At 39.6% G+C, this 15,327-nt stretch overlaps 1 protein-coding gene across 1 annotated transcript; it reads left to right on the plus strand.

Moving 5' to 3' along the window:
* The first annotated feature begins 9,499 nt into the window (after positions 1–9,499).
* On the plus strand, positions 9,500–11,650 carry LOC124622814 (dynamin-1-like protein). The gene has a single exon (XM_047148605.1). The coding sequence runs from the start codon at positions 9,500–9,502 to the stop codon at positions 11,648–11,650; it is 2,151 nt and encodes a 716-aa protein (XP_047004561.1).
* Positions 11,651–15,327: the final 3,677 nt, after the last annotated feature.

Consider the following 15,327-nt stretch of genomic DNA (forward strand, 5'->3'; position numbering starts at 1 on the left):
TTGTGATTTAACCTCTTTCCTTATTCTTGCATGTTCCCCTTCTATTGCATTTAAATATACTTGTACATGCTTAAATTTTGTCTCAAACTCTGCAGCAATCTCATTTTTTATTTCAAGTGGCAAGTTTTGAACCTTCCCTTCAATTCCCTAATTTTTTGACCCCAATGCTTTGACCGTGTCTTGTGATAATCTTTCTTCCAACTTAATATTTTCCACAAACAACTCTTTCTTTACTGTAACATTTTCTACAATTAATTCCTTCTGTGAGTTATTACTTTGCTCCACATTTGCTGACATTAATTGTTTCTTCAACTTATTCCTCTGCTCTGCATTTACCGCAATTTACTTTTTTGTAATGTATCACTTCCCACAGTTAAGTCTTTTTTCATTCCTGCCATCACCTTGATCAAATCAGCAAATGATCACTCACAGCTTGGAGCCACACATACTGGCGAACTATCTTCATTTGCTGTGTTTCAGCGTTGTCTGCGCTCTTACTTTGAAAATCGAGCACTTGGCTAGAACTACTAGCAACCATGAGTGGAACTCGGTGGGCATATTCTAAGTGTAACACCTATACTTTGCCACTAAAGTTCAGCTCAGTCATTGGCTCTTCTGCTTACCTAGCACTGTGGGTACATACTGTCTCAGTCCCAACATTTTCGTCACTTAAGGTGATGAGTTACTTTCTACAACACTGACTTCTGTGTCTGAAACATCCTCTCTTAGCATGCTATCTACTGAGTCCCCAGCTTCTAATTCCTTCCTTCTTATGCAGTTTCCTGAACAACTGCATGTAACTATCTTGCAGTTCAAACAAGTGAATGAAGTACTATGACTGAGGAAATTTCCAATACAAATTGGATGCCCAAAATAGTACACTAATTCTTTGCTCAGTTTAGCATCACAAAAAGAAAAAGTATTCATCACACGCAAATCTAACACAATAAAATAATCATCACATGTATTTACTAACACAAAAGTAGATTGTCACATGCAATAATTTAAAAAAAATGACCCCACACAGCAGAGGTCAGTTTAAATCCCCTAAAAGACACAAATACACCTCAAACAGAACGTAAAAAAGAAATATGATGCAGTTCATATATAAGCAGATAATGATGCTGCACTAGCACAATACAGAAATTGTGTGAGGTCTGTGGAAAAGAATTACGTATTACAAAAACCTAATGATCTCACTGATTCATTAGAAAATTCCTAGAGTAGCTGAAATCCTAGGCAACAGAATCACCGTTATGAATGATTCCTACTCAGTTTTCTCTTAACACATTCCACTCAGTGCTCAAGATGAAAGATAGCATGGTGCTCATGTACTCTGAGTGGACACACAACATTTTTGACCCAGCAACCACTACGAATTAAGATCTCGCCGTTGATCGCCCTTAAGATTCAAAACACTGTTACACAAGCTATACAGAGATGCGAATTTATGTATGTATCAGAAGTAAATAGAAACGGTTATCTGTTAACTATCTGTCGGAACGAAAACAAATTGGGTATCGTAAATAAGAGAGACCTTGGCACGCAATGAAGATTTTTTTTTTTTTTTTTCAAAAGAAAACAAACGCGTTTACTGCAAAGAAAAAGGGATGATAATTCAATGCAATGTTACAGTTCCCTCAAAAGGGACGATATTTACCTCGAAACAAATGAAAATGTGGCAGCAAATGACAATCTGGTAGCTTAAAGACACCTGAATATCATTAATGTAAATGAGGAACAGCAAGGGGCCTAATACACTTCCTTGGGGTACTCCTACTGTGACCTCCCTTGGATCTGATCTTAGTTTAATTTTTTGATTAATATTTAGTGCTGTACTTTCAACCACCTGCATCCTCTTTTCTAGATAAGACTCAAACCACTTTTTTACCGGTCCTCTGATACCTATAGCTTCAAGCTTTTTCAAAAGTATGCTGTGGTCAACAGTGTCAAAGGCTCTTTGACACTGTTGACCACAGAATACTTTTGAAAAAGCTTGAAGCTATAGGTATCAGAGGACCGGTAAAAAAGTGGTTGGAGTCTTATCTAGAAAAGAGGATGCAGGTGGTTGAAATTACAGCACTAAATATTAATCAAAAAATTAAACTAAGATCAGATCCAAGGGAGGTCACAGTAGGAGCACCCCAAGGAAGTGTACAGGGTGATTCAAAAAGAATACCACAACTTTCAAAATGTGTATTTAATGAAAGAAACATAATATAACCTTCTGTTATACATCATTACAAAGAGTATTTAAAAAGGTTTTTTTTCACTCAAAAACAAGTTCAGAGATGTTCAATATGGCCCCTTCCAGACACTCGAGCAATATCAACCCGATACTCCAACTCATTCCACACTCTCTGTAGCATATCAGGCGTAACAGTTTGGATAGCTGCTGTTATTTCTCGTTTCAAATCATCAGTGGTGGCTGGGAGAGGTGGCCGAAACACCATATCCTTAACATACCCCCATAAGAAAAAATCGCAGGGGGTAAGATCAGGGCTTCTTGGAGGCCAGTGATGAAGTGCTCTGTCACGGGCTGCCTGGCGGCCGATCCATCGCCTCGGGTAGTTGACGTTCAGGTTTCATAAGTAACCTTTTTCGTAGGACTCTCCATACAGTTGATTGTGGAATTTGCAGCTCTCTGCTAGCTCTGCGAGTCGATTTTCCTGGGCTGCGAACAAATGCTTGCTGGATGCGTGCTACATTTTCATCACTCATTCTCGGCCGTCCAGAACTTTTCCCTTTGCACAAACACCCATTCTCTGTAAACTGTTTATACCAACATTTAATACACCACCTATCAGGAGGTTTAACACCATACTTCGTTCGAAATGCACGCTGAACAACTGTTGTCGATTCACTTCTGCCGTACTCAATAACACAAGAAGCTTTCTGTTGAGCGGTCGCCATCTTAGCATCAACTGACGTTGACGCCTAGTCAACAGCGCCTCAAGCGAACAAATGTACAACTAAATGAAACTTTATAGCTCCCTTAATTCACCGACAGATAGTGCTTAGCTCTGCCTTTTGTCGTTGCAGAGTTTTAAATTCCTAAAGTTGTGGTATTCTTTTTGAATCACCCTGTATTAGGCCCCTAGCTGTTCCTCATTTACATTAATGATATTCAGGTGTCAGAGAGAAAAGCTAGAATCATGTTATTTGCTGATGATACTAGTTTAATAGTTAGTGATATGAAGCAGTCATTGCACAGTACTGTGGACAATGCCCTACAAGATATACAAAAATGGTTTAGTGCTAACAAGCTAACACTGAATGCAAAAAAAAACTAATTATGTGCAATATGGAAAAATAAGTGAACAGGACGACCTAAATCCCACCATTGAGGGCAAACAACTTGAAAGAGTACAGTGTGCAAAATTCCTGGGTATGCACATTGATGAGAAGATTAATTGGAAGGACCATGTGGTGAGCTTAGCACTAAAACTAAATTCAGCATGTTTTGTGCTTAGAATAATTTCAAGAGTTTGTAGTAATGACTGTACCAGATTAGTATATTTTGGCTATTTTCAGTCCATTGTATCATATGGGATAGTATTCTGGGGAAAAACAAATTGTCGTCTAAATGAGATTTTCAAATTACAAAAATGTGCTATTCGGATAATGACCCACAGCCCACCTCAAACACATTGTAGGCCCCTTTTTAAAGCATTGAAAATTTTAACAATTCCGTCATTATACATTCTGAAATGTCTGTTGGCGATCAAAAGAAATCAGGACAAAATGAAAACCAATACAGACTTCCATAATTACGATACATGGCAATGTAAAGATCTCCACATACAAGCTGTAACAAGGACCCGAAGCCAGAAACATGTATGTAATCAAGGCATCAAACTTTTTAATGCACTACCAAAACATATCAAAGAGCTGGAAAACGAGGATAAATTTAAAACTGTTATAAAGAACCACATGCTTGAGAAATGTTATTACAGCATAAGTGATTATCTCTGCGCAACTGTATAACAATATATGTTTAAGTTAATGTGACAAATGAAATTACATCAGTGCATAAGAAATTATGTTATAAAAACACTTATTAGTTGTATATTGTATTAAACATAAGATAGGTTGATATGAATTCAGCACAGATACAAATTTTGTAAAGATATTATATAGTTGTTAAAATGTACCCTGACAAATCCTATATCACAAATGTGATCATTGGGATGAAAATAAATAAATAAATGGATAAATTTACGCCTTTAGAATTCAAACATCCCATTCAAGAAAATAGCATTTACATTGCAGCTAGAGGATAGCTTTCCAAACACTTCGCTGTTCATATTTAGTTAATACAGGTATTTATCAAAGTCGCTGAGTACACCAATGTTCCCTTTGTTGTACATATCATAGCACTCATATCAAAAATTTATTATTTATCGGAAATAAAATGAATAGAGTATCACAAATAAAAAATCTACAGCTGCAGTGGAGACCACAACATGCAAAATGAATTTAAAATAAGAAGCTCAACTTGAGCCTTCGATACCGCCTGTCGGTTTTGGACGATGATACAGCACTCTTTCGGCGGGTGATGTTATTCGTTAACGAGATTACGTACCTAATCACAGATTAAACCTTATCTGTTGTTTTCATAGCAACAAGAGATAATAGTGATTATAGTTTACGCGAATTTGGAATTATTTATAATTAAATTCTCCTTCTCCCCCATGAACCATGAACCTTGCCGTTGGTGGGGAGGCTTGCGTGCCTCAGCAATACAGATGGCCGTACCGTAGGTGCAACCACAACGGAGGGGTATCTGTTGAGAGGCCAGACAAACATGTGGTTCCTGAAGAGGGGCAGCAGCCTTTTCAGTAGTTGCAGGGGCAACAGTCTGGATGATTGACTGATCTGGCCTTGTAACATTAACCAAAACGGCCTTGCTGTGCTGGTACTGCGAACGGCTGAAAGCAAGGGGAAACTACAGCCGTAATTTTTCCCGAGGACATGCAGCGTTACTGTATGATTAAATGATGATGGCGTCCTCTTGGGTAAAATATTCCGGAGGTAAAATAGTCCCCCATTCGGATCTCCGGGCGGGGACTACTCAAGAGGACATTGTTATCAGGAGAAAGAAAACTGTCATTCTACAGATCGGAGCGTGGAATGTCAGATCCCTTAATCGGGCCGGTAGGTTAGAAAATTTAAAAAGGGAAATGGATAGGTAAAAGTTAGATATAGTGGGAGTTAGTGAAGTTCGGTGGCAGGAGGAACCAGACTTTTGGTCAGGTGAGTACAGGGTTATAAATACAAAATCAAATAGGGGTAATGCAGGAGTAGGTTTAATAATGAATAAAAAAATAGGAGTGCGGGTTAGCTACTACAAACAGCATAGTGAATGCATTATTGTGGCCAAGATAGACACAAAGCCTATGCCTACAAGTTTATATGCCAACTAGCTCTGCAGATGATGAAGAAATTGATGAAATGTATGACGAGATAAAGGAAATTATTCAGGTAATGAAGGGAGACGAAAATTTAATATTCATGGGTGACTGGAATTCGTCAGTAGGAAAAGGGAGAGAAGGAAACATAGTAGGTGAATATGGATTGGGGCTAAGAAATGAAAGAGGAAGCCGCCTGGTAGAATTTTGCACAGAGCATAACTTAATTACAGCTAACACTTGGTTTAAGAATCATGAAAGAAGGTTGTATACCTGGAAGAATCCTGGAGATACTAAAAGGTATCAGACAGATTATATAATGGTAAGACAGAGATTTAGGAACCAGGTTTTAAATTGTAAGACATTTCCAGGGGCAGATGTGGACTCTGACCACAATCTATTGGTTATGAACTGTAGATTAAAACTGAAGAAACTACAAAAAGGTGCTAATTTAAGGAGATGGGACCTGGATAAACTGACTAAACCAGAGGTTGTAGAGTGTTTCAGGGAGAGCATAAGGGAACAATTGACAGGAATGAGGGAAAGAAATACAGTAGAAGAAGAATGGGAAGCTCTGAGGGATGAAGTAGTGAAGGCAGCAGACGATCAAGTAGGTAAAAAGGCGAGGGCTAATAGAAATCCTTGGGTAACAGAAGAAATATTGAATTTAATTGATGAAAGGAGAAAATATAAAAATGCAGTAAATGAAGCGGGCAAAAAGGAATACAAACGTCTCAAAAATGAGATCGACAGGAAGTGCAAAATGGCTAAGCAGGGATGGCTAGAGGACAAATGTAAGGATGTAGAGGCTTGTCTCACTAGGGGTAAGATAGATACTGCCTACAGGAAAATTAAAGAGACCTTTGGAGAGAAGAGAACCACTTGTATGAATATCAAGAGCTCAGATGGCAACCCAGTTCTAAGCAAAGAAGGGAAGGCAGAAAGGTGGAAGGAGTATATAGAGGGTTTATACAAAGGCGATGTACTTGAGGACAATATTATGGAAATGGAAGAGGATGTAGATAAAGACGAAATGGGAGATAAGATGCTGCGTGAAGAGTTTGACAGAGCACTGAAAGACCTGAGTCGAAACAAGGCCCCGGGAGTAGACAACATTCCATTAGAACTACTGATGGCCTTGGGAGAGCCAGTCATGACAAAACTTTACCATCTGGTGAGCAAGATGTATGAGACAGGCGAAATACCCTCAGACTTCAAGAAGAATATAATAATTCCAATCCCAAAGAAAGCAGGTGTTGACAGATGTGAAAATTACCGAACTATCAGTTTAATAAGTCACAGTTGCAAAATACTAACGCGAATTCTTTACAGACAAATGGAAAAACTGGTAGAAGCGGACCTCAGGGAAGATCAGTTTGGATTCCGTAGAAATGTTGGAACACGTGAGGCAATACAAACCTTACGACTTATCTTAGAAGAAAGATTAAGAAAAGGCAAACCTACGTTTCTAGCATTTGTAGACTTAGAGAAAGCTTTTGACAATGTTAACTGGAATACTCTCTTTCAAATTCTGAAGGTGGCAGGTATAAAATACAGGGAGCGAAAGGCTATTTACAATTTGTACAGAAATCAGATGGCAGTTATAAGAGTCGAGGGGCATGAAAGGGAAGCAGTGGTTGGGAAAGGAGTGAGACAGGGTTGTAGCCTCTCCCCGATGTTATTCAATCTGTATATTGAGCAAGCAGTAAAGGAAACAAAAGAAAAATTCGGAGTAGGTATTAAAATTCATGGAGAAGTAGTAAAAACTATGAGGTTCGCCAATGACATTGTAATTCTGTCAGAGACAGCAAAGGACTTGGAAGAGCAGTTGAACGGAATGGACAGTGTCTTGAAAGGAGGATATAAGATGAACATCAACAAAATCAAAACGAGGATAATGGAATGTAGTCAAATTAAATCGGGTGATGCTGAGGGAATTAGATTAGGAAATGAGACACTTAAATTAGTAAAGGAGTTTTGCTATTTAGGGAGTAAAATAACTGATGTTGGTCGAAGTAGAGAGGATATAAAATGTAGACTGGCAATGGCAAGGAAATCGTTTCTGAAGAAGAGAAATTTGTTAACATCGAGTGTAGATTTAAGTATCAGGAAGTCATTTCTGAAAGTATTTGTATGGAGTGCAGCCATGTATGGAAGTGAAAGATGGACGATAACTAGTTTGGACAAGAAGAGAATAGAAGCTTTCGAAATGTGGTGCTACAGAAGAATGCTGAAGATAAGGTGGGTAGATCACGTAACTAATGAGGAGGTATTGAATAGGATTGGGGAGAAGAGAAGTTTGTGGCACAACTTGACTAGAAGAAGGGATCGGTTGGTAGGACATGTTTTGAGGCATCAAGGGATCACAAATTTAGCATTGGAGGGCAGCATGGAGGGTAAAAATCGTAGAGGGAGACCAAGAGATGAATACACTAAGCAGATTCAGAAGGATGTAGGTTGCAGTAAGTACTGGGAGATGAAGAAGCTTGCACAGGATAGAGTAGCATGGAGAGCTGCATCAAACCAGTCTCAGGACTGAAGACCACAACAACTACAACAACAACATTCTCCTTTTGAATATGAAACCCTTGCCTGGCGTGCTGCTTGCTGAGCGAGATCGAGACTGGTTGATTGGTTGGTTTGGGGGAAGAGACCAAACAGCTAGGTCATCGGTCTCATCGGATTAGGGAAGGATGGAGAAGGAAGTCGGCTGTGCCCTTTCAAAGGAACCATCCCGGCATTTGCCTGGAGTGATTTAGGGAAATCACGGAAAACCTAAATCAGGATGGCCGGACGCGGATCGAGACTGAGTTTGTATGTTATAGTGACATTAACCTAAAAAGACGGCGGCATTTTTCCACTTTTGCTATATTCATTTTACTGTCACACAACGAGTCAGGCCATTTTAAAGCGAATTTCTGTATAAATCAGAGCACACTACATTACATTCATGAATTTACAATCACAAGTTACCTCCATGAATATACAATCACATTCAAGCGCTTAATTACAAAGCCAAGAATTAAATCGGAAAAAATTGAGGTAGCGAAAAAGATATTAACAACAGAAGAAAGGAAATATACGGGCGCGAAATACAGTAAATTATTATCGTAGTTAATGCTAGTAAGTGAAAGAATCACGGACGACCTTTAAGGTCGTCAATACCATACATCGCAACTCCCAATATTATGCAACAGCAGCGATTTTTAACAATAAATGTTTAATCTATGGCAACTACCGCAGGAAACTGGGAGTTTTGGGTGGGGACGAACTAAAATCCAATACTAAAACCGCAAAACGGAATAAGAAGTAAGCACAGGAGAGAGCAGAACAAAACTCATAAAAGGCAGTGTACAAGTACTGTAACGAAAATTCACGACGAAATAAAAAATCTTGGAACCGGTTACTAGAATTGAGCTCTATTATTTCTCGCAATTGTTCCCGCCAAAAACTACCATTTCCCACGGCTGTTGCGTTGGCTTCAATATTTATTGTTAAGAATTTTGTACGATTCTGTATTTAATGTTTATATTTTCGTGCCATGGGAACGGGTAGAGTCGTTGGTTGCCTTTTTTGAATAATATTTGTAAGTGTTTTGGGGCTTCTTATGATGTCATTGATGAAAGTCGACGGATGGTATCAAAGGCAAGAGAGAGGACATATTTGTAAATAAAGAAAAAGCTTAAAACCAACCGGTTTCTCTTGACCGACATCTTTTGTAAATGACAATGATATGCACAGTAGAATATGTTTTAGGAATGGTGCAATAATTATGTTATAGCAACAGCGAAAAGTCAATAAAAATTAAAAATAAAACTATCTGGTGCGATTGCTCTCTATCGTAATACAAAGGAACAGCATCGTGTGTGAAGGTTGCAAAGAGTGTTAGCCGTATACCGTAAACAAAGAGTAAACAGCAGTGCCTCCCTCCTATGTTTACATACTGTGTTATGTATTGAAGTATAGCTCGCAGGCTGACGGGTTTGCCGCTAACAAGAACAACCCAGGTATACAACAGCTTGTCTATACAATTCACAGCTGCAAAATACATTGTCATCTTCTGAACTGCTGGAAACAACTAGTATACCATGGAGGCACTAATACCTGTGTTAAACAAACTGCAAGATGTGTTTGGTGCTGTCGGAGTTCAATGTGTTCAGTTGCCGCAGATAGTTGTTGTTGGGACTCAGAGTTCTGGCAAGAGTTCGGTATTAGAAGGGTTTGTGGGGCGTTCCTTCTTGCCCAGAGGAGTTGGCATGGTTACACGTCGCCCACTTTTGCTGCGGCTTGTACATAGCCCGAAAGGAGATACGCGTCACAGATCTCTTGGACAAGGGACTCTTCAATTGGAAGCGTTTGGCATATTCCGTCATAAAAACAACGAAGTATTTAAGGATTTCGGCGAAATTCGTAAAGAAATTGACAGGGAAACGGATAAAGTTGCTGGAACCGGCAAGGGAATCAGTGCAGAACCTATTGTACTGAAAATATTTTCGCCAAACGTGGTGGATCTGACGCTTGTGGATCTTCCTGGCCTAACCAAAGTGCCTTTAGACGACCAGCCGGTGGACATCGAGCACCAGATACGTGAGTTGGTTTTAAGCTACATCAGTAATCCTAATTCAATTATACTAGCTGTAGTCACTGCTAACACTGACATGGCCACCAACGAGAGCCTTAAACTGGCCAAGGAGTGTGACCCCGATGGGCGAAGAACTTTGGCTGTGGTGACGAAGCTGGATCTAATGGACGCTGGCACAGATGCGACGGACATACTGTGCGGACGGGTGATCCCTGTCAAACTAGGAATCATTGGCGTCGTTAACAGGTCACAGAAGGATATCATCGACAAGAAAACAGTGTCTGATTCTCTCAAAGATGAAGCGAAGTTCCTGCAGAGAAATTACCCAGCTTTGGCGGACAGGAATGGGACGCCTTACTTAGCCAGAAAACTGAGCAAAATGTTGATGCTGCACATACGGGACTGTTTACCTGACCTCAAGGCAAGAGTGAACTCTATGATATCGCAGTTCCAGTCAGTGCTTGCGTCCTATGGCGACGACATCTCGGACAAAAGTCAGACTTTGCTTCAGGTTATCACTAAATTCGCCTCGTCGTACTGCGCCACTATTGAAGGACCTGCGAAGCATATGAAAACGGACGAACTAACTAGCGGAGCCCGCATCTGCTTTATATTCCACGAAACCTTTGTAAAAACTCTAGACACCATCCATCCTCTGGGAGGCCTGAACAAACTCAACTTGTTGACAGCTATACGTAATGCTAGTGGACTGCGACCGGCGCTGTTTGTTCCACAGGTGTCTTTCGAGATACTCGTGAAGCGACAGATCCGTCGCCTGCTGGAGCCTGCCCTTTGCTGTGTGGAGCTAGTGCACGAGGAAATGCGACGGGCTATCAGTCACTGCGGCTTCGAAGTGCAGCAGGAACTTGCGAGGTTTCCCAGCCTCCATAAAAAAATCGTAGAAATCGTTACCCAGCTGCTCAGACGAAGACTGCCGATTACGAATCAGATGGTTGAGAACTTGTTAGCGATGGAGCTAGCTTACGTTAACACCACTCATCCGAACCTGAGCAAGGACTGGCCAGCAGCCACCGACGTGGACAGCCCAACCGCTTCTGAAGAAGAAAAAACTGCATCCAAATTTTCCGTACTGAATTACTCTGATACAATTTTTCCTTGCGCGCTAGCCGAGTCTGAGGGCAACAGACGCACAAGTGAAGTGACTGCGTGGTTGTCCAACTTGTTTCCGACTGGAGCTTGTTCCATTAAGGAGAACCAAAACACTGATGAAGATCGAAATGAAATCCACTCGTCTGCCTCACCAAAACGTATTCACGAACGCAAATCGAGACTGTTACGGCAGAGGTCCGTTAATCTGCTGCCGGATGCTCCGCTACAGGCAGACGGAAAGCTCTCTGAAAAAGAGAGGAAAGACTGTGATCTTCTAGAACACCTTATAATCGAGTACTTCTGTATAGTGCGCAAAACTATTCAGGACAGCGTGCCGAAGGCAGTGATGCATTTCCTCGTGAATTACGTCAAGGACAGCCTCCTGTCTGAGCTGGTGGCGAATTTATACACATCCAACCAAGTAGATGATTTGCTCAGCGAGCCAGGACACATTGCTCAGCGAAGGAAAGACGCACAGGATATGCTCGAATCTCTACAAAACGCCAGCAACATTATTAATGAAATACGTGAATCTGATGTATGTTAATTATCTGCAACTCTCAAATCGGCCACAGAAAATAACTAAAAATCTGTTTCTATAAAATTGTGTCAGTTGGCAGACTTGCTTCAGTTTTACGAAGCACTGCCATCATTACATATGTGTAAATAATTCAGTTTGTACAGTGAATGTCATCATTCTCATTTATCCTGGTGCTACAAATCTGCTACAATTTTATGTGATTCAACATATTAAACGCACAAATTCTTGTATTTAAAAAACTTATCTATAATTCATTGATAGTACTGGTACGATCCCATTTTTATTTTCCATATTTCAAATTTATGAGTACATCTGCAAATTTCCATTTTGTTGAACGGGTTGACATAGCAACACCATCGGTGGCAGTTCGACGATAGCGCTACCTATGTAATTTAAGCTGTAACATATTCCGAAACCGCAGAATTACAAAGCAGTTGACAATAGCATACGAAGCTGTGTAAGTCACCGTTCCCGCATTATGTTTTCTGCTCTTACGTTAATGATGTACCATTTCATATGAATTAGGAGGCACAATAAGTCCTTCGTGCAGATGGTAAAAACGTTCTTGTCAAGTCGAGTAAAGAAACATCAACACGGCAAACAGTAAAAGGTTAGTTAAATTTATTTACTGATTTTGCACAAAACGTTTAGCTTTAAACTTCGGAAAAAACGGCTCATCCAGTTTCATACTGTGAAAAATACCCCACTTCGGATCAAAATTACGTAACAACAATAAATTATAAACAAGATAGAAGCGACTCTGATGTGCCTATTGGTGAAAACTTAAACTGGAAAGTTAATCTACATATGGAGAATACTGAAATATTTATGTTCAGCTAACTATTGGGATATAACAATCAGTAAATCAACATATTTTCATTCGCTGATGTCCTACGGTATGTTATGTGATAAATTCTAAATTAGGCAATAAGTATCACCTAAGCGAAAGAAAGGAATAATAATTGTGTCTGGGTCTAACACACGTACATCTTCTAGATATAGTTCAAGCTGGTGGGAGATTAATACGGCATATGTGATTCCACCGTCATGAACACAATGTTTATTCTCCCAAAACAATTTTCGGCGAATGCTGGACATGATGCATGGGTTTTCTTTTATTGGGTAACACATGAAATTGCGCATGGGATTGGATGGGTGGCAAGACACTAAAATAATGCCATTCTTGATACAACTAAATTGCTGAGTTTCGGTATGTGTCATGCCACAAGTATTAAATTTTATGGGAGACACACAAAGTAGTAAGAAAGGGTTCTTCTGCTTCCCGTGTTCTTGAGCTTGCTGCTGTACCAAGCTGCGAATGAAAGCAGTAAAACAAAGCCGCTTTTTTGTGCATACTGACTTCCATTTTTGGCTTCTTCCAAATATCGTCGTGAAGTTGACACAAGCCGTAGCGCAACTGTTGAGGTAATTCAGTTCCCCGTGCTGTACATCGCTAAATTATGTTATTGAATATAGCATAGGCCCTATATCCTACATACATTTCTAAATTGTGAGACGTTTGCTGTGCGCGAATTGTATGAGCGTTATAAGAAGATTTTCAGGGAAGTGGCTGATGGGTAGTGTTTCCAGATTTTTTTCACCCTGTAAGTGACAAAGCTTGGCAAAGAAAACGGGATTTCGTTTTTTTCCCGGGACAAATGAAAAACAATTTTTTTTATGTTTGGTCTTTGTTATATTTTAATGAAGAATGTATAAGTTTTAACATCCTTTTGTTTGATTTTAAATTTTTTTAAAAAATCAATGAAGTTGTAATCGTAGTTGAAAATGGTCATTAATTCACTTCTTCTCAAATTAGGGGTACATTTATTTCGTACATCAGTTCATTTTAATGCCATCTGTAAAAAAAAAAAAAAATTCTACGAAGCACTTTGAACTATTTTAGAGATACCAAGGATGAGGACGTGAAAAATGTTAGGAATTTCATTCTTGCAAAACTCTTCCGCGATTTCCTTCCATTTCTCAATCGCACCCTTATTTTTGTCATCAAAGGACTATGCCATGTCCAGGTTTCTTGTAATTATTTGAAATTCTTCGTATAAGGAGCTGATGTTCAGTTGATCGATCCTTAAGAGTTCCGCAGCTTTTTGAAAATGGTCGTAATTACCGGGGATTTTAAGTTTAAAAACAGCGTCTTCGAAAGAACGTTGTTTTCTGATAAATCATATCGTGGTAACAAATATCCTACAAAACCGGTATAGAACTCTAGAAAATCTTTCCGAATAGATTCTTTCATGGTAGTGCTTATGTCACCCATTATAGCTTGTGAGGCGGCCGGAGTGGCCGAGCGGTTCTAGGCGCTACAGTCTGGAACCGCGCGACCGCTACGGTCGCAGATTCGAATCCTGCCTCGGGCATGGATGTGTGTGATGTCCTTAGGTTAGGTAGGTTTAAGTAGTTCTAAGTTCTAGGGGACTGATGACCTCAGAAGTTAAGTCCCATAGTGCTCAGAGCCATTTGAATCATAGCTCTTGTCTTACTTCCGAAAAAGTTGCCTTTTATTAGTTGCTCAGTATTTTCGCGAGTCCCTTGCATTTCAGCGTGCATCTCAACAAGTGACGGAGAATTTAAATTCTTCATTGTTATGTCTATCGAAAACATTATGTTAAGCAGAAACGACAAATACACTGAATTTTTCTTTTCTTCTTCTTCACATGTGACTATCTTTTCTGATGGATGACGACATTCATTACGGAATTCCAGAAAATTAGATTTTAGTGCAGGCCATATTTTTAATGCTCTTTCGACAGCGGGACCAAGAGATAAAAATCTCGTGGCAACATGTTTTACTATTTCTTCCCATTGTATCTCACATGTTCCACATCCACGAGGATCTCCTCAGCATGGATCTATGGAACGAAAAACTAATCTAATCTAATCTCATTCGATTCGAGTTGGAGTTTCCTAGTCCGTTCCTCGTTTCGTAGATCTACTGAAGTGACTGCATATTTTCAGTAACAAACTTTCTACATTCACTTCCAGCTTATCAGTACTATATTTTGCAGCATTGTGGAGAATTTTATCATTTTCAGCTAAAAGAAGTTACAAACTCAATCGTTTCTGCCAAAGTTTACATTGGTGTTGTTAGCAGCGAATGCCGAAACTTTATTTTAAAGTAATCCATTCTTCTCCAGTGCGTCTGTTAATGACTTTTGTCTGCACATTTACGTTACATTCTACAAATTTCAGTAGAGGGTTTGCAATACCAGTATCATAATCAAAGAATCGTAAGCAAATTGGAAACATTTTTCTATGTTTTTTATTACTTGCCTCTGTCGCTACAGAAAAGTATAGATATTTTTTCTTGGATGGTCTTTAAAACAATTTTAACAGGTTCTTTGTCCAATACTTCGCATACATTAGCTTCCGCTTTTGTTCTTTGGCGGCTAAAACATTGAGCAATTTTTGAATCTCTGCAGATATGTAGTAATAATTTGTGTGAACAGTCCATACTATTGTAACTAACAGAATGCTTTACCGTGAGATAAACAATGACGAGTTCGCCAGCAATTACCGTGCCGCCACCGACGCAGACGGTTCAGGCTTCGACAAATATTTGGGTAACGTACCTGATGCTATACTGCTAACAACAGTTATTTGAGATTTGGTAGATGCATGTTGTTTTAGACCAGCAACGCCTCCAAGAGCACAGGAGAAATCTTCAT

Source organism: Schistocerca americana, chromosome 7 (genome assembly GCF_021461395.2).
Source record: "Schistocerca americana isolate TAMUIC-IGC-003095 chromosome 7, iqSchAmer2.1, whole genome shotgun sequence".
Lineage (NCBI taxonomy): Eukaryota > Metazoa > Arthropoda > Insecta > Orthoptera > Acrididae > Schistocerca > Schistocerca americana.